Here is a 24559-nt window from a genome sequence, read left to right as displayed (position 1 = left end):
CCACCCCCCCAAAAAAATAAAAGGGGGGGAGGGGGGGGCTCTCCCCCCGGCCCTCCCCCCTCCCCCCCCCAAAAAAAAAAAGCCCTGGGTAATAAAGACTGGACTAATTGCCTTGTTTTGCATTTTTGGGGGGAAAAAAGTGGGGGGGGGGGGGATGAAGTTTATTGGGGGGGGGCTCAACTTCCCACCAGCCTTGAAAGGGGGGGGGCGGTATCCAATCCCACGTGACCCTATAGAAACACTGGGAGGCCATGGATGAGCATAGAAAGCTTTATGGGGGGGCCCTCCCCCTTTTTTGGGGGGGCGAGTGGAGGAGGGGGGCGTGGCTTCGGAGCACGGGGGGGCGGGGCTTGCTCGAAAAGAGGCGTGGCTTCGCCGCGGGGGGGGCGTGGCTCCAATTGGGAGAGAGGCGGGGTCAATGCCGGAAGGGGGCGTGGCTGAAAGGCGGAGGGGGCGGGGCCTGTTCTGAAAGGGGACGTGGCTCCAGTTCCAAAAGGGGAGTGGCCTATTCTGGAAGGGGGCGTGGCCTATTTAAAGGGAGGCGACGCTCCACTTTCGAAGGGGGCGTGGCCTGTTCTAGAAGTGGGCGTGGCTCCAATTTCCAAGAGGACGTGGTCTGTTCTAAAAGGGGCGTGGCTCCAATTCAAAGAGGGCGTGGCCTGTTCTAAAAGGGGCGTGGCTCCAATTCAAAGAGGGCGTGGCCTGTTCTTAAAGGGGCAGTGACTCCAAATTCTAGGGAGGCGTGGCCTGTTCTACAAGGGGGTGTGGCTCCAATTCGAAGGGGGCGTGGCCTATTTAAAGGGAGACGCCGCTCCAATTTCTAAGGGGGCGTGGCCTGTTCTAAAAGTGGGCGTGGCTCCAATTCCAAAGAGGGCGTGGCCCGTTCGAAACGGGGCGTGGCTTGACTCGAAAGGGGGCGTGGCTTGGCCGGCATGGGGGCGGGGCCATCGTTCTCTCTATGGGGGAGGCAGCAGACGGGGAGGGACGGCGGGTTGGGGACGGGGCTGGGGGGCGGCGGCGGCGGCGGCTTTCCGTGCCAGTTTGGCGAGGAGGGGGCTGTGGGGATGCCGTTGGCGCAGGTGGGCCAGGTGGGCGTCCTGGCTGTCGGCGGTGCCACCGCATTCCTCGCAAACGTAGAGCTTGGCGCGCCGCTCCTTGTAGGCGTAGCGCTGAGCCACGCCGTGGATTTTCTTCAGGTGCGATTCCAGCGAGCAGCGCTGCGTGAAGGCTTTCTCACAAAGGCTGCATTTGTAGGGGCGGACACCTGGGGGCGGGGGGGGGGTCCAATCCACGCTGCCTTTGCCGCTCCCTTCCCTGGTCAATTATCCCCCTCCCCCCCCCCCCCCCATCATCCCCACTCCATCCCCACTCCCCACACCCCCACCCCGTTCCCCCCATCCCCCCGTCCCCCTCACCCCCATCCGCCCCATCCCCACCCATCCCACCGCACCCATCTCTTCCCCCCATCCCATCCCCATCTGCCCCCATCCCATCTCCATCTCCATCCCCATCCCCATCCCCATCTCCATCCCCATCCCCATCCCCATCTCCATCCCCATCTCCATCCCCATCTCCATCTCCATCTCCATCTCCATCCCCATCCCCATCCCCATCTCCATCTCCATCTCCATCCCCATCTCCATCCCCATCTCCATCCCCATCTCCATCCCCATCTCCATCCCATCCCATCCCCATCCCACCCCCATCCCATCCCCATCCCATCCCCATCCCACCCCCATCCCATCCCCATCCCATCCCATTCCAGCCACATCCATCACCCCCATCCCATCCCCATCTCCATCCCCATCTCCATCCCCATCCCATCCCATCCCCATCTCCATCCCCATCTCCATCCCCATCTCCATCCCCATCCCATCCCCCCGTCCCCCTCACCCCCATCCGCCCCATCCGTCCCATCCCCACCCATCCCACCGCCCCCATCTCTTCCCCCCATCCCATCCCCATCTGCCCCCATCCCATCTCCATCCCATCCCCAGCCCCCCTTACCCCCCCCATCCCACCAAACCCCCACCACCCCCATCTCCCCCATCCCCATCCCCATCCCCATCCCATCCCATCCCATCCCCATCCCACCCCCATCCCACCCCATCCCATCCCATTCCATCCCATCCCATCCCATCCCACCCCCATCCCACCCCATCCCATCCCACCCCATCCCATTCCATCCCATCCCATCCCATCCCATCCCATCCCATCCCATCCCATCCCATCCCATCCCCATCCCATCCCATCCCCATCTCCATCCCCATCTCCATCTCCATCCCCATCCCCATCTCCATCCCCATCTCCATCCCCATCTCCATCCCATCCCCATCTCATCCCCATCCCCATCCATCACCCCCATCCCCATCCCCACCCCCATCCCCATCCCATCCATCACCCCCATCCCATCCCATCCCATCCCCATCCCATCCATCACCCCCATCCCACCCCCATCCCCATCCCATCCCATCCCATCCCATCCCATCCCATCCCATCCCATCCCATCCCATCCCACCCCCATCCCATCCATCACCCCCATCCCACCCCCATCCCCACCCCCATCTCATCCCATCCATCACCCCCATCCCCATCTCATCCCATCCCATCCCCATCCTCATCCTCATCCCACCCCCATCCATCACCCCCATCCCATCCATCACCCCCATCCCATCCCATCCCATCCCATCCCATCCCATCCATCACCCCATCCCATACCCATCTCATCCATCACCCCCATCCCATCCCATCCCATCCCATCCCATCCCATCCCATCCCATCCCATCCCCATCCCATCCATCACCCCCATCCCACCCCCATCCCCATCCCATCCCATCCCATCCCATCCCATCCCATCCCATCCTCATCCCACCCCCATCCCATCCATCACCCCCATCCCACCCCCATCCCATCCATCACCCCCATCCCACCCCCATCCCCACCCCCATCTCATCCCATCCATCACCCCCATCCCCATCTCATCCCATCCCATCCCCATCCTCATCCTCATCCCACCCCCATCCATCACCCCCATCCCATCCATCACCCCCATCCCATCCCATCCCATCCCATCCCATCCCATCCCATCCCATCCCATCCCATCCCATCCCATCCCATCCATCACCCCCATCCCATCCCCATCCCATCCATCACCCCCATCCCACCCCCCATCCCATCCCATCCATCACCCCCATCCCACCCCCATCCCATCCCATCCCATCCCATCCCATCCCATCCCATCCCATCCCATCCCCATCCTCATCCTCATCCTCATCCCACCACCATCCCATCCCATCCCATCCATCACCCCCATCCCATCCCACCCCCATCCCACCCCCATCCTCATCCCTTCCCCATCCCCATCCCATCCCCATCCCATCCCATTCCAGCCACATCCATCACCCCCATCCCATCCCCATCTCCATCCCCATCTCCATCCCCATCCCATCCCATCTCCATCCCCATCCCCATCTCCATCCCCATCTCCATCCCCATCTCCATCCCATCCCCATCTCATCCCCATCCCCATCCATCACCCCCATCCCCATCCCCACCCCCATCCCCATCCCATCCATCACCCCCATCCCATCCCATCCCATCCCCATCCCATCCATCACCCCCATCCCACCCCCATCCCCATCCCCATCCCATCCCATCCCATCCCATCCCCATCCCATCCATCACCCCCATCCCACCCCCATCCCCATCCCATCCCATCCCATCCCATCCCATCCCATCCCATCCCATCCCATCCCATCCCATCCCATCCCACCCCCATCCCATCCATCACCCCCATCCCACCCCCATCCCATCCATCACCCCCATCCCACCCCCATCCCATCCATCACCCCCATCCCACCCCCATCCCCACCCCCATCTCATCCCATCCATCACCCCCATCCCCATCTCATCCCATCCCATCCCCATCCTCATCCTCATCCCACCCCCATCCATCACCCCCATCCCATCCATCACCCCCATCCCATCCCATCCCATCCCATCCCATCCCATCCCATCCCATCCCATCCATCACCCCATCCCATACCCATCTCATCCATCACCCCCATCCCATCCCATCCCATCCCATCCCATCCCATCCCATCCCATCCCCATCCCATCCATCACCCCCATCCCACCCCCATCCCCATCCCATCCCATCCCATCCCATCCCATCCCATCCCATCCTCATCCCACCCCCATCCCATCCATCACCCCCATCCCACCCCCATCCCATCCATCACCCCCATCCCACCCCCATCCCCACCCCCATCTCATCCCATCCATCACCCCCATCCCCATCTCATCCCATCCCATCCCCATCCTCATCCTCATCCCACCCCCATCCATCACCCCCATCCCATCCATCACCCCCATCCCATCCCATCCCATCCCATCCCATCCCATCCCATCCCATCCCATCCCATCCCATCCCATCCCATCCATCACCCCCATCCCATCCCCATCCCATCCATCACCCCCATCCCACCCCCATCCCATCCCATCCCATCCCATCCCATCCCATCCCATCCCATCCCATCCCATCCCATCCCATCCCCATCCTCATCCTCATCCTCATCCCACCCCCATCCCATCCCATCCCATCCATCACCCCCATCCCATCCCACCCCCATCCCACCCCCATCCTCATCCCTTCCCCATCCCCATCCCATCCCCATCCCATCCATCACCGCCATCCCATCCCCATCCCATCTCATCTCCATTCCCCCAAATCCCATCCCATCCCATCCCATCCCCATCCCATCCCATCCCCATCCCATCCATCACCCCCATCCCCACCCCCACCCCCATCCCCATCCCATCCCATCCCATCCCATCCCATCCCATCCCCATCCTCATCCTCATCCTCATCCTCATCCTCATCCTCATCCTCATCCTCATCCTCATCCTCATCCTCATCCCACCTCCATCCCATCCCATCCCATCCATCACCCCCATCCCATCCCACCCCATCCCACCCCCCCCAGGCCCCCATCCCCATCCCATCCATCCCCCCAAATCCCACCCCCATCCCATCCCCATCTCATCCATCACCCCCATCCCATCCCATCCCACCCCCATCCTCATCCCTTCCCCATCCCCATCCCACCCCCATCCCATCCATCACCGCCATCCCATCCCATCCCATCCCATCCCATCCCATCCCATCCCATCCCATCCCATCCCCATCCTCATCCTCATCCTCATCCTCATCCTCATCCTCATCCTCATCCTCATCCTCATCCTCATCCCACCTCCATCCCATCCCATCCCATCCATCACCCCCATCCCATCCCACCCCATCCCACCCCCCCCAGGCCCCCATCCCCATCCCATCCATCCCCCCAAATCCCACCCCCATCCCATCCCCATCCCATCCATCACCCCCATCCCACCCCCATCCCATCCCATCCCATCCCATCCCATCCCATCCCATCCCATCCCATCCCATCCCATCCCCATCCTCATCCTCATCCTCATCCCACCCCCATCCCATCCCATCCCATCCATCACCCCCATCCCATCCCACCCCCATCCCACCCCCATCCTCATCCCTTCCCCATCCCCATCCCATCCCCATCCCATCCATCACCGCCATCCCATCCCCATCCCATCTCATCTCCATTCCCCCAAATCCCATCCCATCCCATCCCATCCCCATCCCATCCCATCCCCATCCCATCCATCACCCCCATCCCCACCCCCACCCCCATCCCCATCCCATCCCATCCCATCCCATCCCATCCCATCCCCATCCTCATCCTCATCCTCATCCTCATCCTCATCCTCATCCTCATCCTCATCCTCATCCTCATCCTCATCCTCATCCCACCTCCATCCCATCCCATCCCATCCATCACCCCCATCCCATCCCACCCCATCCCACCCCCCCCAGGCCCCCATCCCCATCCCATCCATCCCCCCAAATCCCACCCCCATCCCATCCCCATCTCATCCATCACCCCCATCCCATCCCATCCCACCCCCATCCTCATCCCTTCCCCATCCCCATCCCACCCCCATCCCATCCATCACCGCCATCCCATCCCATCCCATCCCATCCCATCCCATCCCATCCCATCCCATCCCCATCCTCATCCTCATCCTCATCCTCATCCTCATCCTCATCCTCATCCTCATCCTCATCCCACCTCCATCCCATCCCATCCCATCCATCACCCCCATCCCATCCCACCCCATCCCACCCCCCCCAGGCCCCCATCCCCATCCCATCCATCCCCCCAAATCCCACCCCCATCCCATCCCCATCTCATCCATCACCCCCATCCCATCCCATCCCATCCCACCCCCATCCTCATCCCTTCCCCATCCCCATCCCACCCCCATCCCATCCATCACCGCCATCCCATCCCATCCCATCCCATCCCATCCCATCCCATCCCATCCCATCCCATCCCATCCCATCCCATCCATCACCCCCATCCCACCCCCATCCCATCCCACCCCCATCCCATCTCCATCCCCCCAAATCCCATCCCATCCCATCCCATCCCATCCCATCCCCATCCCATCCATCACCCCCATCCCATCCCATCCCATCCCCATCCCATCCCATCCCACCCCCATCCCATCCCATCACCCCCATCCCATCCCATCCCCACCCCCAACCCCATCCCACCCCCCACCCCATCCCATCCACCCCCCCCACCCCATCCCACCCCCCCAGGCCCCCACTGACCCGTGTGCGTACGGACGTGCCGCTTGAGGTCGAAGGTGTCGTTGAAGCCCTTCCCGCAGTAGGGACACAGGTGTCTCTTCACCTCGCTGTGACACTTGAGGTGACGGTTCAGCATCCTTTGGAAGCCGAAGCTTTTCTGACACACGGGGCAGGAGAACAGCTCCCCCCCCCCGAAACCCCCCCAGGGACGTGGATGCTTCCGGCTATGGGTACCACCATAGGGAGAGGAGCTGCGACGGGACCTGGGGGGACCTGGAAATAAAGGGGTGGGCAATGAGGGGTCTCCCAGTCGTGGGGACCCCCAGATATGGGGACCTCAGTCATGGGATCCCCCAAATATGTGGACCCCCAAATATGTGGACCCCCAAAGATGCAGACCCCCAAAGATGGGGACCCCCAAAGATGGGGACCTCCAAATATGGGGACCTCCAAATATGGGGACCCTCCGCAGCCATGGGATCCCCCAAATATGGGGACCCTCCCCAGCCATGGGATCCCCCAAATATGGGATCCCCCAAATATGGGGACCCTCCCCAGCCATGGGATCCCACAAATATGGGGACCCCCAGTCATGGGATTCCCCAAATATGGGGATCTCAGTCATGGGGACCCCCAAAGATGGGGACCTCCAAATATGGGGACCCTCCCCAGCCATGGGATCCCCCAAATATGGGGACCCTCCCCAGCCATGGGATCCCCCAAATATGGGGACCTCCAAATATGGGGACCTCCAAATATGGGGACCCTCCGCAGCCATGGGATCCCCCAAATATGGGGACCCTCCCCAGCCATGGGATCCCCCAAATATGGGATCCCCCAAAGATGGGGACCCCCAAAGATGGGGACCTCCAAATATGGGGACCCTCCCCAGCCATGAGATCCCCCAAATATGGGATCCCCCAAAGATGGGGACCCCCAGTCATGGGGACCCCCAAAGATGGGGACCCCCAAATATGAGGACACCCAAATATGGGGACCTTCCCCCATCATAGGGACTCCCAAATATGGGGACCTCAGTCATGGGGACCCCCAAATATGGGGACTCTCCACGGTAATGCAGACCCCCAGTCACGGAGAACCCCCAAATATGGGGACTCTTCCCAGTCATGGGGACCCCAAATATGGGATCCCCCAGTCATGGGATCCCCCAAATATGGGGACCCCCAAATATGAGGACACCCAAATATGGGGACCTTCCCCCATCATAGGGACCCCCAAATATGGGGGCTCTCCCCAGTCATGGGGACCCCCGGTCATGGGGACCCCCAAAGATGGGGACCCCCAAAGATGGGGACCCTCCCCAGCCATGGGATCCCCCAAATATGGGATCCCCCAAATATGGGGACCCTCCCCAGCCATGGTATCCCCCAAAGATGGGGACCCCCAGTCGTGGGATCCCCCAAATATGGGGATCTCAGTCATGGGGACCCCCAAATATGGGGACTCTCCCCAGTAATGCAGACCCCCAGTCATGGGGACCCCCAAATATGGGGACCCCCAAATATGGGGATCTCCAAATATGGGGACCCCCAAATATGGGGACCCTCCCCAGCCATGGGATCCCCCAAATATGGGATCCCCCAAATATGGGGACCCTCCCCAGTCATGGGATTCCCCAAATATGGGGACTCTTCCCAGTCATGGGGACCCCAAATATGGGGACCCTCCCCAGTAATGCAGACCCCCAGTCATGGGATCCCCCAAATATGGGGACCTTCCCCCATCATAGGGACCCCCAAATATGGGGACCTCAGTCATGGGATCCCCCAAATATGGGGAGTCTTCCCAGTCATGGGGACCCCAAATATGGGGACCTTCCTCAGTCATGGGAACCCCCAAATATGGGGACCCTTCCAAATATGGGGACCCTCCCCACATCTCCATTCCCACTCCATCCCTGTCTCCCCCCCACCCCCTCCCCATCCCCTCCTGATCCCCATCCCCACCCCCCCATCTCTATCCCCATCCCTATCCCCTCCCCCTCCCCTACCAACCCTATGCCCCCCCAAATCCACCCCCCCATTCCCCCCCATTCCAATCCCCCCCCATCCCAACCCTTAACCCCCCCCAACCCCACCCCCCCATGCCCCCCATCCCCATTCCCATCCCCCCCCAATCCCATCCCTATCCCCCCCTTTCCCCATCCCCATCCCCCCCCAACCCCAATCCCCCCCATTCCCCCCAATTTATCCCCTCCCCCCCCCTTCCACCCCCCCACCCCCCCCATTTCCACCATCCCCCCCCATCCTCATCCCTATCTCCCCCCAAATCCCCCCCCAAATCCCCCCCCATTCCTCCCATCCCCATCCCCCCCAAACACACCCCATCCATCCCCAAATCCCCCCAATTTATCCCCTCCCCCCCCCATTCCACCCCCCACCCCCCATTTCCACCCCCCCCCATCCCCATCCCTATCCCCCCCCAAATCCCCCCCCATTCCTCCCATCCCCATCCCAATCCCCCCCATCCCCCCCCAAACACACCCCATCCCCCCCCAAATCCCCCCAATTTATCCCCTCCCCCCCCCATTCCACCCCCCACCCCCCATTTCCACCCCCCCCCATCCCCATCCCTATCCCCCCCCAAATCCCCCCCCATTCCTCCCATCCCCATCCCAATCCCCCCCATCCCCCCCCCAAACACACCCCATCCCCCCCCAAATCCCCCCAATTTATCCCCTCCCCCCCCCATTCCACCCCCCACCCCCCATTTCCACCCCCCCCCCATCCCCATCCCTATCCCCCCCCAAATCCCCCCCCATTCCTCCCATCCCCACCCCCCCCATCCCCATCCCTATCCCCCCCCAAATCCCCCCCATCCCTATCCCCCCCCAAATCCCCCCCCATTCCTCCCATCCCCACCCCCCCCCCAAACACACCCCATCCCCCCCCAAATCCCCCCAATTTATCCCCTCCCCCCCCCTCCCACCCCCCACTCCCCATTTCCACCATCCCCCCCCATCCCCCCCCAAATCCCCCCAATTTATCCCCTCCCCCCCCATTCCACCCCCCACCCCCCCCATTTCCACCATCCTCACCTTTCCTTTGGGGTGCAGGAAGGATCCGTGCGGGGCGCGGGAGGGGGTGGGGGGTAAAGGGGGGGCCGGACTGAAGGCACCCCCCCCCCGTAATGTCATATCCAGGGGGGAAACGGGGGACGTGGGGGCTTCTGCCACTGCTGGTTCGGGGTCCCTGCGTAGGGCGCAGCCCCCCAGGCAAACTGGGGGGGGGGGGGGGGGGGAAAGGTTAAATGGAGACCCCACAAATGGGGACCCCAAAAGTGCATCCCCCAAAATAGGGAACCCCTCTGAGATCCCACAAATGAAGACCCCAAAAGTGCATCCCCCAATATAGGGAACCCCTCTGAGACACCATAAATGGAGACCCCACAAATGGGAGCCCACAAATGGGGAACCCCTCTGAGACCCCATAAATGGAGACCCCAAAAATGGGGACCCCCAAAGTGCATCCCACAAATGGGGAACCCATATGAGACCCCATAAATGGAGACCCCACAAATGGGGAACCCCAAAGTGCATCCCACAAATGGGGAGCTCCTATGAGATCCCATAAATGGACACCCCACAAATGGGGACCCCAAAAGTGCATCCCACAAATGGGGAGCTCCTATGAGACCCCATAAATGGAGACACCGCAAATGGGAGCCCTATAAATCGGGGCTGAGAATGGGGACCCTAAATGGAGACCCCACAAATGAGACCCCAAAGTGCATCCCACAAATGGGGAGCTCCAATGAGACCCCATAAATGGAAACCCCACAAATGGGAGCCCTAAAGTGCATCCCACAAATGGGGAGCTCCTATGAGACCCCATAAATGGACACCCCACAAATGGGGACCCCAAAGTGCATCCCCCAAAATAGGGAACCCCTCTGAGACCCCATAAATGGAGACCCCACAAATGGAAGCCCTATAAATCGGGGCTGAGAATGGGGACCCTAAATGGAGACCCCACAAAAGGGGACCTCAAAAATGCATCCTCCAGATAGGGAACCCTTATGTGACCCCATAAATGGAGACCCCACAAATGGGAGCCCACAAATGGGGAACCCCTCTGAGACCCCATAAATGGAGACCCCAAAAATGGGGACCCCAAAGTGCATCCCACAAATGGGGAGCACCTATGAGACCCCATAAATGGAGACCCCACAAATGGGGACCCCAAAAGTGCATCCCACAAATGGGGAGCTCCTATGAGACCCCATAAATGGAGACCCCACAAATGGGGACCCCCAAAGTGCATCCCACAAATAGGGAGCTCCTATGAGACCCCATAAATGGAGACCCCACAAATGGGAGCCCTATAAATCAACACTCAGAATGGGGACCCTAAATGGAGACCCCACAAAAGGGGAACCCAAAAATGCATCCTCCAAATAGGGAATCCTTATGTGACCCTATAAATGGAGACCCCACAAATGAGACCCTTAAAGTGCATCCCCCAAATAGGGAACCCCTCTGAGATCCCATAAATGGAGACCCCACAAATGGGAGCCTTATAAATCAACACTCAGAATGGGGACCCTAAACGGAGACCCCACAAATGAGACCCCCAAAGTGCATCCCCCAAATAGGGAACCCCTCTGAGACCCCATAAATGGAGACCCCACAAATGCAGACCCCAAAAGTGCATCCCACAAATGGGGAGCCCCTATGTGACCCCATAAATGGAGACCCCACAAATGGGGAACCCCAAAGTGCATCCCACAAATGGGGAGCTCCTATGAGACCCCATAAATGGAGACCCCACAAATGGAAGCCCTATAAATCGGGGCTCAGAATGGGGACCCTAAATGGAGACCCCACAAAAGGGGACCCCCAAAGTGCATCCCACAAATGGGGAGCTCCTATGAGACCCCATAAATGGAGACCCCACAAATGGGGAACCCCTATGAGACCCCATAAATGGAGACCCCACAAATGAAGACCCCTAAAATGCATCCTCCAAATAGGGAACCCTTATGTGACCCCATAAATGGAGACCCCACAAATGGGAGCCCTAAAGTGCATCCCACAAATGGGGAGCTCCTATGAGACCCCATAAATGGACACCCCACAAATGGGGACCCCAAAAGTGCATCCCACAAATGGGGAGCTCCTATGAGACCCCATAAATGGAGACCCCACAAAAGGGGACCCCAAAAATGCATCCTCCAAATAGGGAACCCTTCTGAGACCCCATAAACGGAGACCCCACAAATGGGGACCCCCAAAGTGCATCCCCCAAATAGGGAACCCCTCTGAGACCCCATAAATGGAGACCCCACAAATGCAGACCCCAAAAGGGCATCCCACAAATGGGGAGCCCCTATGTGACCCCATAAATGGAGACCCCACAAATGGGGAACCCCAAAGTGCATCCCACAAATGGGGAGCTCCTATGAGACCCCATAAATGGAGACCCCACAAATGGAAGCCCTATAAATCGGGGCTCAGAATGGGGACCCTAAATGGAGACCCCACAAAAGGGGAACCCCAAAGTGCATCCCACAAATGGGGAGCTCCTATGAGACCCCATAAATGGAGACCCCACAAATGGGGAACCCCTATGAGACCCCATAAATGGAGACCCCACAAATGAAGACCCCTAAAATGCATCCTCCAAATAGGGAACCCTTATGTGACCCCATAAATGGAGACCCCACAAATGGGAGCCCTAAAGTGCATCCCACAAATGGGGAGCTCCTATGAGACCCCATAAATGGACACCCCACAAATGGGGACCCCAAAAGTGCATCCCACAAATGGGGAGCTCCTATGAGACCCCATAAATGGAGACCCCACAAAAGGGGACCCCAAAAATGCATCCTCCAAATAGGGAACCCTTCTGAGACCCCATAAACGGAGACCCCACAAATGGGGACCCCCAAAGTGCATCCCCCAAATAGGGAACCCCTCTGAGACCCCATAAATGGAGACCCCACAAATGCAGACCCCAAAAGGGCATCCCACAAATGGGGAGCCCCTATGTGACCCCATAAATGGAGACCCCACAAATGGGGAACCCCAAAGTGCATCCCACAAATGGGGAGCTCCTATGAGACCCCATAAATGGAGACCCCACAAATGGAAGCCCTATAAATCGGGGCTCAGAATGGGGACCCTAAATGGAGACCCCACAAAAGGGGAACCCCAAAGTGCATCCCACAAATGGGGAGCTCCTATGAGACCCCATAAATGGAGACCCCACAAATGGGGAACCCCTATGAGACCCCATAAATGGAGACCCCACAAATGAAGACCCCTAAAATGCATCCTCCAAATAGGGAACCCTTATGTGACCCCATAAATGGAGACCCCACAAATGGGAGCCCTAAAGTGCATCCCACAAATGGGGAGCTCCTATGAGACCCCATAAATGGACACCCCACAAATGGGGACCCCAAAAGTGCATCCCACAAATGGGGAGCTCCTATGAGACCCCATAAATGGAGACCCCACAAATGGGAGCCCCATAAATCGGGGCTCAGAATGGGGACCCTAAATGGAGACCCCACAAAAGGGGACCCCCAAAGTGCATCCCACAAATGGGGAGCTCCTATGAGACCCCATAAATGGAGACCCCACAAATGGGGAACCCCTATGAGACCCCATAAATGGAGACCCCACAAATGAAGACCCCTAAAATGCATCCTCCAAATAGGGAACCCTTATGTGACCCCATAAATGGAGACCCCACAAATGGGAGCCCTAAAGTGCATCCCACAAATGGGGAGCTCCTATGAGACCCCATAAATGGACACCCCACAAATGGGGACCCCAAAAGTGCATCCCACAAATGGGGAGCTCCTATGAGACCCCATAAATGGAGACCCCACAAATGGGAGCAAACAAATGGGGAACCCATCTGAGACCCTATAAATGGAGACCCCACAAATGGGAGCCCTATAACTCGGGACTCAGAATGGGGACCCTAAATGGAGACTCCATAAATGAGACCCCCAAAGTGCATCCCCCAAATAGGGAACCCTTCTGAGATCCCATATATGGAGACCCCACAAATGAAGACCCCTAAAATGCATCCTCCAAATAGGGAACCCTTATGTGACCCCATAAATGGAGACACCGCAAATGGGAGCCCTATAAATCAACACTCAGAATGGGGACCCTAAATGGAGACCCCACAAATGAGACCCCAAAGTGCATCCCACAAATGGGGAACCCCTATGTGACCCCATAAATAGAGACCCCACAAATGAAGACCCCTAAAATGCATCCTCCAAATAGGGAACCCTTATGTGACCCCATAAATGGAGACCCCACAAATGGGAGCCCTATAAATCGGGGCTGAGAATGGAAACCCTAAATGGAGACTCCATAAATGAGACCCCCAAAGTGCATCCCACAAATGGGGAGCTCCAATGAGACCCCATAAATGGAGACCCCACAAATGGGAGCCCTATAAATCAACACTCAGAATGGGGAACCTAAATGGAGACCCCACAAAAGGGGAACCCCAAAAATGCATCCTCCAAATAGGGAACCCTTATGTGACCCCATAAATGGAGACCCCACAAATGGGAGCCCTAAAGTGCATCCCACAAATGGGGAGCTCCTATGAGACCCCATAAATGGAGACCCCACAAATGGGGACCCCAAAAGTGCATCCCACAAATGGGGAGCTCCTATGAGAACCCATAAATGGAGACCCCACAAATGGGAGCCCTATAAATCAACACTCAGAATGGGGACCCTAAACGGAGACCCCACAAATGAGACCCCCAAAGTGCATCCCCCAAATAGGGAACCCCTCTGAGACCCCATAAATGGAGACCCCACAAATGGGAGCCCTATAAATCGGGGCTCAAAATGGGGACCCTAAATGGAGACCCCACAAATGGGGAACCCCAAAGTGCATCCCACAAATGGGGAGCTCCTATGAGACCCCATAAATGGAGACCCCACAAATGGAAGCCCTACAAATCAACACTCAGAATGGGGACCCTAAATGGAGACCCCCCAAATGGGGAACCCCTACGTGACCCCATAAATCCTAAACGCCCCCCCCCCATTTCCTATAAGCCCCCCCCCATCCCCCCCTCATCCTCCCTCCCCCCCCCGCCCCACCGGTTGAGCAGCTCCGACTGCGGCGCCCCAAAATTATGGGGTTCCAACGGGTGTGGGCCCTTTTTTTTTTTTTTTGGGGGGGGGGGGCAAAGTAGGGTGGGGGGGGGGCAAAGAAGCCATGCCAACACCTGTCCTCCCCCCTCCCCCTTTCCCCCCCCCCCAAAATTTCCCCTATATCCCCCCCCAAATATTTCCCCTATCACCCCTCCCTCCCCCCTTCCATGCACCCCCCCTTTCCGTGACCCCCCCAGATTTGTCACCCCCCCCACTCCTCCAATGCCCCCCCCCTTTCCATGACCCCCAGGTTTGTAACCCCCCCCCCCCCTTCCATGACCCCCCCAGGTTTCTCACCCCACCCCCCTTCATGACCCCCCCAGGTTTGTCCCCCCCCCCAACCCACGACCCCCCCAGCCTTGTGTCCCCCCCCCATGACCCCCCCAGGTTTCTCACCCCCCTTCCATGACCCCCCCACGTTTCTCACCCCCCCCCTTCCATGAACCCCCCCTTCCATGTCACTTCCCCCCCCCCCCCATCCATGACCCCCCCAGGTTTGTCCCACCCCCTTCCATGACCCCCCCCCTCCATGACCCCCCTCCATGACCTTCCCAGGTTTGTTACCCCCCCCCCCTCCATGACCCCCCCAGCTTTGTCCCCCCCCCATGACCCCCCCAGGTTTGTCACCCCCCCTCCATGACCCTCTCAGGTTTGTCCCCCCCCCTTCCATGACCCACCCCTTCCATGACCCCCCCTGGTTTGTCACCCTCCCCTTCCAACCCTCCATGACCCCCCCAGGTTTGTCAACCCCCCCATGACCCCCCACGTTTCTCACCCCCCCCCTTCCATGACCACCCCAGGTTTGTCACCCCCCCCTCCCTTCTATGACCCCCAGGTTTGTCACCCACCCCTTCCATGAGCCCCCCTCCCTTCCATGACCCCCTCAAGTTTCTCACTGCCCCCCCCCTTCCATGACCCCCCCCTTCCATGACCCCCCCAGCTTTGTCCCCCCCCCCCTCCATGACCCCCCCACGTTTCTCACCCCCTCCCCTTCCATGACCCCCTCAACTTTCTGTCAACCCCCCCCCCATCCCCAAATATTCATCTGGTCGTCGTCCCCCCCCCCCCCGTGCCCCCCCCCGGGGTAGGGCTGGGCACCACTGGGTGGTGACCGCGTGGCTTCAGCCCCACCTGGGAGGGGTTGTGCCCTGGGCCCTGTCATTATGGGGTTAATCACCACCCAACGCCTGTTTTGGTGCTTGGGGGGGGGGCCAAGGGGGGGGGGACACACACGACATGTGCTAAACTCCCCAAAACCTGGCTCCCACTCCCCCTAAAAAAATGGGTGGCCGTCATCCCCCACGTTACCTGAATGCCCCCCCCCCCCCACGATACGGTGACCCCCCCCCTCCTCAACACTGTGACCCCCCCGCTTCCCCCCCCCCCTTCGCATGAGTCTCCCCCCCCCCCAAATTAACTGAGCGCCCTCCGCATCACCTGGGTCCCTCCCAAACTCTGGGACCCCCCCCCAACATGGTGACCCCCCCCCACCTGTGTCTCCCCCCCCCCCCATTACCTGGGTGCCCTCCACATCGACCCCCCTCCCCCCAACATGTTGACCCCCCCATACCTGATTCTCCCCCCCCCCCCCCATTACCTCACTGCCCTCCACATCGACCCCCCCCCAACAAGGTGACCCCCCCCACCTGAATCTCCCCCCCCCCCCCACATCACCTGGGTCCCTCCCAAACTCTGGGACCCCCCCCCAACATGGTGACCCCCCCCACCTGTGTCTCCCCCCCCCACACATCACCTGGGTCCCGCCCAAACTCTTGGTCCCCAAAACAGGGTGACCCCCCCCCAACCTGATTCTCCCCCCCCCCCATTACCTGACTGCCCTCCACATCGAGCCCCCCCCCAACATGCTGACCCCCCCAACAAGGTGACCCCCCCCAACAAGGTGACCCCCCCCCAACAAGGCAACCCCCCCCAACAAGCTGACCCCCCCCCCAACAAGGTGACCCCCCCCCAACAAGTTGACCCCCCCCCCAACAAGGTGACCCCCCCAACAAGTTGACCCCCCCCACCAAGGTGACCCCCCCCAACAAGTTGACCCCCCCCACCAAGGTGACCCCCCCCCACCAAGGTGACCCCCCCCAACAAGTTGACCCCCCCCCAAACAAGTTGACCCCCCCCCAACAAGGCAACCCCCCCCAACAAGTTGACCCCCCCCCAACAAGGCAACCCCCCCCAACAAGGTGACCCCCCCCCCAACAAGGTGACCCCCCCCCCAACAAGTTGACCCCCCCCCCAACAAGGTGACCCCCCCCAACAAGTTGACCCCCCCCCAAACAAGTTGACCCCCCCCCAACAAGGCAACCCCCCCCAACAAGTTGACCCCCCCCCAACAAGGCAACCCCCCCCAACAAGCTGACCCCCCCCCCAACAAGGTGACCCCCCCCCCAACAAGTTGACCCCCCCCCCAACAAGGTGACCCCCCCCAACAAGTTGACCCCCCCCACCAAGGTGACCCCCCCCAACAAGTTGACCCCCCCCCAAACAAGTTGACCCCCCCCACCAAGGTGACCCCCCCCAACAAGTTGACCCCCCCCCAAACAAGTTGACCCCCACCACCAAGGTGACCCCCCCCAACAAGTTGACCCCCCCCCAAACAAGCTGACCCCCCCCCCCAACAAGGTGACCCCCCCCCAACAAGTTGACCCCCCCCCCACCAAGGTGACCCCCCCCAACAAGGTGACCCCCCCCCCAACAAGGTGACCCCCCCCCACCAAGTTGACCCCCCCCAACAAGGTGACCCCCCCCAACAAGTTGACCCCCCCCCACCAAGTTGACCCCCCTCCCAACAAGGTGACCCCCCCCAACAAGGCAACCCCCCCCAACAAGGTGACCCCCCCCACCAAGCTGACCCCCCCCCCCAACAAGTTGACCCCCCCCAACAAGGCGACCCCCCCCCACCAAGGTGACCCCCCCCAACAAGTTGACCCCCCCCCCCAACAAGGTGTCCCCCCCCAACAAGTTGACCCCCCCCCCCACCAAGGTGACCCCCCCCAACAAGTTGACCCCCCCCCCCACCAAGGTGACCACCCCCCCAACAAGTTGACCCCCCCCCACCAAGGTGACCCCCCCCACCAAGTTGACCCCCCCCCAACAAGGCGACCCCCCCCACCAAGTTGACCCCCCCCCAACAAGGCAACCCCCCCCACCAAGGTGACCCCCCCCAACTAGTTGACCTCCCCCCAACAAGGTGACCCCCCCCCCCACCAAGGTGACCCCCCCCCACAAGGTGACCCCCCCCCACGCACTGGGGACGTAGATCTCCGCTCTCTGTTCATCCGGCAGCTCGCTCCAGTTGCGTTTGGCCGTGGCCACGCATGGCTTCTTCACCAAGAAGGCACGAGGCATGGCGGATCCCCGACGGATCCCAGTAGATCCCACAAGTAGATCCCGGCTTTGTTCTCGATCGCAGGGTTTTTTTTTGGCGGGGGGAGGTTTGGGGGGGGGAAGGGGGGCAGCTTCAGCCTTCAGGTGATCGAATTGGGGATGGATTTCGGCAAGAAATCTCAGATTTCCAGTCTGCTTCGGTGGTGGATCCTCGATCTTTGGTCAGTTTCAGTGGTAGATTCCCAATCCTTGGTCAGTTTTGGCACCGGATCCCAGATTCCTGGTCAGTTTTGGCACCGGATCCCAGATTAGTTTTGGCAATGGATCCCAGATTCCTGCTCAGTTTTGGCACCAGATCCCAGATTCCAGCTCAGTTTTGGCACCGGATCCCAGATTCCTGGTCAGTTTTGGCACAGATTCTCGGTCAGTTTTGGCACTGGATCCCAGATTCCTGCTCAGTTTTGGCACCGGATCCCAGATTCCTGCTCAGTTTTGGCACCGGATCCCAGATCAGTTTTGGCACCGGATCTCAGCTGGTCAGTTTTGGCACCGGATCCCAGATTCCAGCTCAGTTTTGGCAACAGATCCCAGATCAGTTTTAGCACCGGATCCCAGATTCCTGGTCAGTTCTGGCACAGATTCCTGCTCAGTTTTGGCACCAGATTCCTGCTTGGTTTTGGCACCGGATCCCAGATTCCGGCTCAGTTTGGGCACCAGATTCCTGCTCAGTTTTGGCACCAGATCCCAGATTCCGGCTCAGTTTTGGCACCAGATCCCAGATTCCAGCTCTGTTTTGGCAACAGATCCCAGATCAGTTTTAGCACCGGATCCCAGATTCCTGGTCAGTTTTGGCACAGATTCCTGCTCAGTTTTGGCACTGGATCCCAGATTCCTGCTCAGTTTTGGCACCAGATTCCTGTTTGGTTTTGGCACCGGATCCCAGATTCCTGCTCAGTTTTGGCACCAGATTCCTGCTCAGTTTTGGCACCAGATCCCAGATTCCGGCTCAGTTTTGGCAATGGATCCCAGATCAGCTTTGGCACCGGATCCCAGATTCCTGCTCAGTTTTGGCACCGGATTCCTGCTCAGCTTTGGTACCGGATCCCAGGTCAGTTTTGGCACCGGATCCCAGATTCTTGCTCAGTTTTGGCACCAGATTCCTGCTCAGTTTTAGCAACGGATCCCAGGTTCCTGGTCGGCTTGGGTACCAGATTCCAGATCAGTTTTGGCACCGAATCCCAGATCAGTTTTGGCACCAGATCCCAGATTCCTGCTCAGTTTGGGCACCAGATCCCAGATCAGTTTTGGCACCAGATCCCAGATCAGTTTTGGCACAGATTCCTGCTCAGCTTTGGTACCAGATCCCAGGTCAGCTTTGGCACCGGATCCCAGATTCCTGCTCAGTTTGGGCACCAGATCCCAGATCAGTTTTGGCACAGATTCCTGCTCCGTTTTGGCACCGAATCCCAGATTCTCAGTCAGTTTTGGTTCCTGATCACAAATATTTCATCAATTCCAGCAGCGGATCCCAGATCCTCGCTCAGTTTCAGCAGCAGATCCCCGATCCTCGATCAGCTCCAGCTCCCAGATCCTCTCCCTATTTCAGCTCCAGCTCCTCGGCTCGCTTTGACATCCCGGATTTCCACGCTTTCAGCTCCAGATCCCCATCCCAAAAAAAAAAGAACCCGAAATCCTCCATCAGTTACAACACCGGATCCCACAAACCTCAATGGATCCCGCTCTCATCCGAGCCCGGATCCCGACTGAATCCTTCACCACCACCACCTGCATCACCAACACCCACCAATACCTCCAAACACCCGGAATCACAGCCACGTCACCCAAAAGCTGGAGGTCCTCACCACCACCACCTGCATCACCACCACCCAGCAATACCTCCAAACACCCGGAATCACAACTGCGCCACCGACACCCAGAATCACAACTGTGTCACCAACACCCAAAAGCTGGAGGTCCTCACCACCACCACCAATACCTCCAAACACCCAGAATCACAACCACGTCAACGACACCCAAAAGCTGGAGGTCACCACCACCACCGACACCCAAAAGCTGGAGGTCCTCACCACCACCACCACCAATACCTCCAAACACCCGGAATCACAACCGTGTCACCCAAAAGCTGGAGGTCCTCACCACCACCACCTACATCACCAACACCCACCAATACCTCCAAACACCCGGAATCACAACCGCGCCACCGACACCCAAAAGCTGGAGGTCCTCACCACCACCACCAACACCCAGCAATACCTCCAAACACCCGGAATCACAACCATGTCACCCAAAAGCTGGAGGTCCTCACCACCACCACCTGCATCACCACCACCCAGCAATACCTCCAAACACCCGGAATCACAACCGTGTCACCCAAAAGCTGGAGGTCCTCACCACCACCACCACCAATACCTCCAAACACCCGGAATCACAACTGCGCCACCGACACCCAGAATCACAACTGTGTCACCAACACCCAAAAGCTGGAGGTCCTCACCACCACCACCAATACCTCCAAACACCCAGAATCACAACCACGCCACCGACACCCAAAAGCTGTAGGTCCTCCCCAACACCCAAAAGCTGGAGGTCCTCACCACCACCACCTACATCACCAACACCCACCAATACCTCCAAACACCCAGAATCACAACCATGTCACCCAAAAGCTGGAGGTCCTCACCACCACCACCACCAATACCTCCAAACACCCAGAATCACAACTGCGCCACCAACACCCAAAAGCTGGAGGTCCTCACCACCACCACCCCCCCACCACCACCACCACCTGCATCACCACCACCACCAATACCTCCAAACACCCAGAATCACAACCATGTCACCCAAAAGCTGGAGGTCCTCACCACCACCAATACCTCCAAACACCCGGAATCACAACCATGTCACCCAAAAGCTGGAGGTCCTCACCACCAATACCTCCAAACACCCGGAATCACAACTGCGCCACCAACACCCAAAAGCTGGAGGTCCTCCCCAACACCCAAAAGCTGGAGGTCCTCACCACCACCACCACCACCAACACCCACCAATACCTCCAAACACCCAGAATCACAACCGCGCCACCGACACCCAAAAGCTGTAGGTCCTCACCACCAATACCTCCAAACACCCGGAATCACAACCGCGCCACCGACACCCAAAAGCTGTAGGTCCTCCAATTCGACTTCTCGTCACCGAGCCACGAGCTGCTGCTCATCACCACCGATGCTCGGCCGGTTCGGGTGTCGTCAGACTGTCACCAATCGGGTGCCGGTGCCGTCGGTGACGTGTCACCCATGGGTGCTGCTTGCTTGTTGGTGGTGGTGGATGTGTATTATTATTTGCAAGGTTCTTCTTGTTTTGTCCCGCCCCGGGAGGTGTCACCGGAGGGACCGGTTAAGCCAGAGTCAAATTTTGGAGCCGGTCGGTCGGGCGCCGAGTTGGGAAATAACGGGGAGCCCCCGCCCCAGCCTTGGGGATGAGGAGGGTAATGGGGACGTGGGGGGGTGAGGGAATAGGGGGGGATGTGAGGGGATAGGGGGAGAGTAGGGGGAGGTGGGGGGGGAGGTGGGAATGTGGGTTGGGGGGGGGAATGTGGGGGATGTGGGGGATTTGGGGACTGGGTGATATGGGGGGAGATGGGGAAGTGATGGGGGTGGGGGGCTGGGGGGGTGTGAGGGAATAGGGGGAGGGTAGGGGGAGGTGGGGGGGATGTGGGGGATGTAGGGGATTTGGGGACTGGGTGATATGGGGGGAGATGGGGGGAGTGATGGGGGTGGGGATGTGGGGATGGGGGGGGAAAGGGGGGGTGTGAGGGAATAGGGGGGGGTTATGGGGAGGTGGGGGGGGGATGTGGGGGATGTGGGGGATTTGGGGACTGGGTGATATGGGGGGAGATGGGGAAGTGATGGGGGTGGGGATGGGGGGAGATTGGGGGAATGATGGGGGTGGGGGGCTGGGGGGGTGTGAGGGAATAGGGGGAGGGTGGGGGGATGTGGGAATGTGGGGGTCTGGGGGGCTGTGGGGGATGTGGGGGATTTGGGGACTGGGTGATATGGGGGGATATGGGGGGAGTGATGGGGGTGGGGATGGGGGGAGATGGGGGGAGTGATGGGGGTGTGGGGGGGGGGGAAGGGGGGGTGTGAGGGAATAGGGGGGGGTTATGGGGAGGTGGGGGGGGGATGTGGGGGATGTAGGGGATTTGGGGACTGGGTGATATGGGGGGAGATTGGGGGAGTGATGGGGATGTGGGGATATGGGGGGAAATTGGGGGAATGATGGGGGTGGGGATGTGGGGATGGGGGGGTGAAGGGGGGGTGTGAGGGAATAGGGGGAGGGTAGGGGGAGGTGGGGGGGGAGGTGGGAATGTGGGTTGGGGTGGGGGGATGTGGGGGATGTGGGGGATTTGGGGACTGGGTGATATGGGGGGAGATTGGGGGAAATATGGGGGATGGGGATGTGGGGACATGGGGGAGCGTGTGATGGATGGGGAGGGCAGGGATGTAGGGGGACGTGGTGGGGACATGGGGACAGGGTGGGGACATGGGGACACAGAGGACTTAGGAACATGGGGGAGAGTGTGAAGTATGGGACATAGGGGGACACGGGGGGGACATGGGGACAGGGTGATATGGGGGGAAATTGGGGGAAATGTGGGGGATGTGGGGACATGGGGGAGCGTGTGATGGATGGGGAGGGCAGGGATGTAGGGGGACGTGGTGGGGACATGGGGACAGGGTGGGACATGGGGACATGGTGGGGACATGGGGACAGGGTGGGACATGGGGACAGGGTGGGGACATGGGGACACAGAGGACTTGGGGACATGGGGGAGAGTGTGAAGTATGGGACATAGGGGGACACGGTGGGGACATGGGGGAACGTGTGATATATGGGGGGGGCAGGGATGTAGGGGGACACGGTGGGGACATGGGGACAGGGATATTTGGGCGGGGGGGGGACAGACATTGGGGGAATGATGGGGACGTGGATGTGGGGACATGGGAGCTGATGGATGTGAATCCATGGGGCGATGGGGAGGGAGACGTTGGGGGGGCTGAAAGGGGACACGGGGGGGGGGGGGGGGACACAAACAGAGCTGGGCTATGGGGACTTGAAGGGATGTAATGGGGTTGCATGGGCAGCACGGTGCAGTTTGGGCGGTGGCAGCAGCCTGGGGGATGATGGAGGGGGTGGGGGGGGGGGTTGAGTGGGGTGGGGGGTGGGGGGGGACGCCGGGGAACCGGCCTGGCCGGCCCTGAGTCACCTCACTGCAGCCTGGGGACAGGGACGAGCCAGCACAACGCCTGCTGTCACCCCCAGAGCCCATGGCGTCCACGTAATGAACGGGGGTGGGACAAAAGGGGGATGGGGAGGTCGGGGGGGGGGAGGTAAGGGGGGGTCTGTGAGGGGTGATGGGGGGTTATATGGGGTCTGGGAGGGGTTATGGGGGGTTATATGGGGTCTGGGAGGGGTTATGGGGGGTCTGTGAGGGGCTATAGGGGGTTTCTGAGGAGTTATAGGGGGTCTGTGAGGGGTTATGGGGGGGCTGTGAGGGGTTATGGGGGGTTATATGGGGTCTGTAAGGGGTTATAGGGGGTCTGTGAGGGGTTGTAGGGGGTCTGTGAGGGGTTATGGGGGGTTATATGGGGTCTGGGAGGGGTTATGGGGGGTTATATGGGTCTGTAAGGGGTTATGGGGGGTCTGTAAGGGGTTATGGGGGGTTATATGGGGTCTGTGAGGGGTTATGGGGGGTTATATGGGGTCTGTAATGGGTTATAGGGGGTCTGTGAGGGGTTATGGGGGGTTATATGGGGTCTGTGAGGGGTTATAGGGGGTCTGCGAGGGGTTATGGGGGGTTATATGGGGTCTGTGAGGGGTTATAGGGGTCTGGGAGGGGTTATGGGGGGTTATATGGGGTCTGGGAGGGGTTATATGGGGTCTGTGAGGGGTTATGGGGGGTATGTGGGGGGTTTAGAGGGCATGTGAGGGGTTATATGGGGTCTGTAAGGGGTTATGGGGGGTCTGTGGGGGGTTATGGGGGGTTATAAGGGGTCTGTAAGGGGTTATATGGGGTCTGTGAGGGGTTGTAGGGGGTCTGTGAAGGGTGATGGGGTTTATATGGGGTCTGTGAGGGGTTATGGGGGGTATGTGGGGGGTTTAGAGGGCATGTGAGGGGTTATATGGGGTCTGTAAGGGGTTATGGGGGGTCTGTGAGGGGTTGTAGGGGGTCTGTAAGGGGTTATGGGGGGTCTGTGGGGGGTTATAGGGGGTTATATGGGGTCTGTAAGGGGTTATATGGGGTCTGTGAGGGGTTACAGGGGGGCTGTGAGGGGTTATGGGGGGTCTGTGAGGGGTTATAG

At 59.7% G+C, this 24559-nt stretch overlaps 1 protein-coding gene across 1 annotated transcript; it reads right to left on the bottom strand.

Annotated features, from left to right (window-relative positions):
• Positions 1-215: 215 nt before the first annotated feature.
• On the bottom strand, positions 216-18387 carry LOC149913470 (putative transcription factor Ovo-like 1). Its single transcript, XM_090129723.1, has 4 exons — positions 18101-18387; positions 9735-9916; positions 6698-6949; positions 216-1264 (listed from the first exon to the last, which is right to left on the bottom strand). The coding sequence occupies exons 3-4, from the start codon at positions 6810-6812 to the stop codon at positions 957-959; spliced, it is 423 nt and encodes a 140-aa protein (XP_089985849.1). The 5' UTR covers positions 6813-6949; positions 9735-9916; positions 18101-18387; the 3' UTR covers positions 216-956.
• Positions 18388-24559: the final 6172 nt, after the last annotated feature.

This window comes from Phasianus colchicus, chromosome 37, assembly GCF_987193195.1.
Source record: "Phasianus colchicus chromosome 37, bPhaCol1.hap1.1, whole genome shotgun sequence".
In the NCBI taxonomy this organism is placed as follows: Eukaryota; Metazoa; Chordata; class Aves; order Galliformes; family Phasianidae; genus Phasianus; species Phasianus colchicus.
The sequence above is the reverse complement of the archived record's forward strand: the minus strand, read 5'-3'. Positions and strand labels throughout refer to the sequence as shown.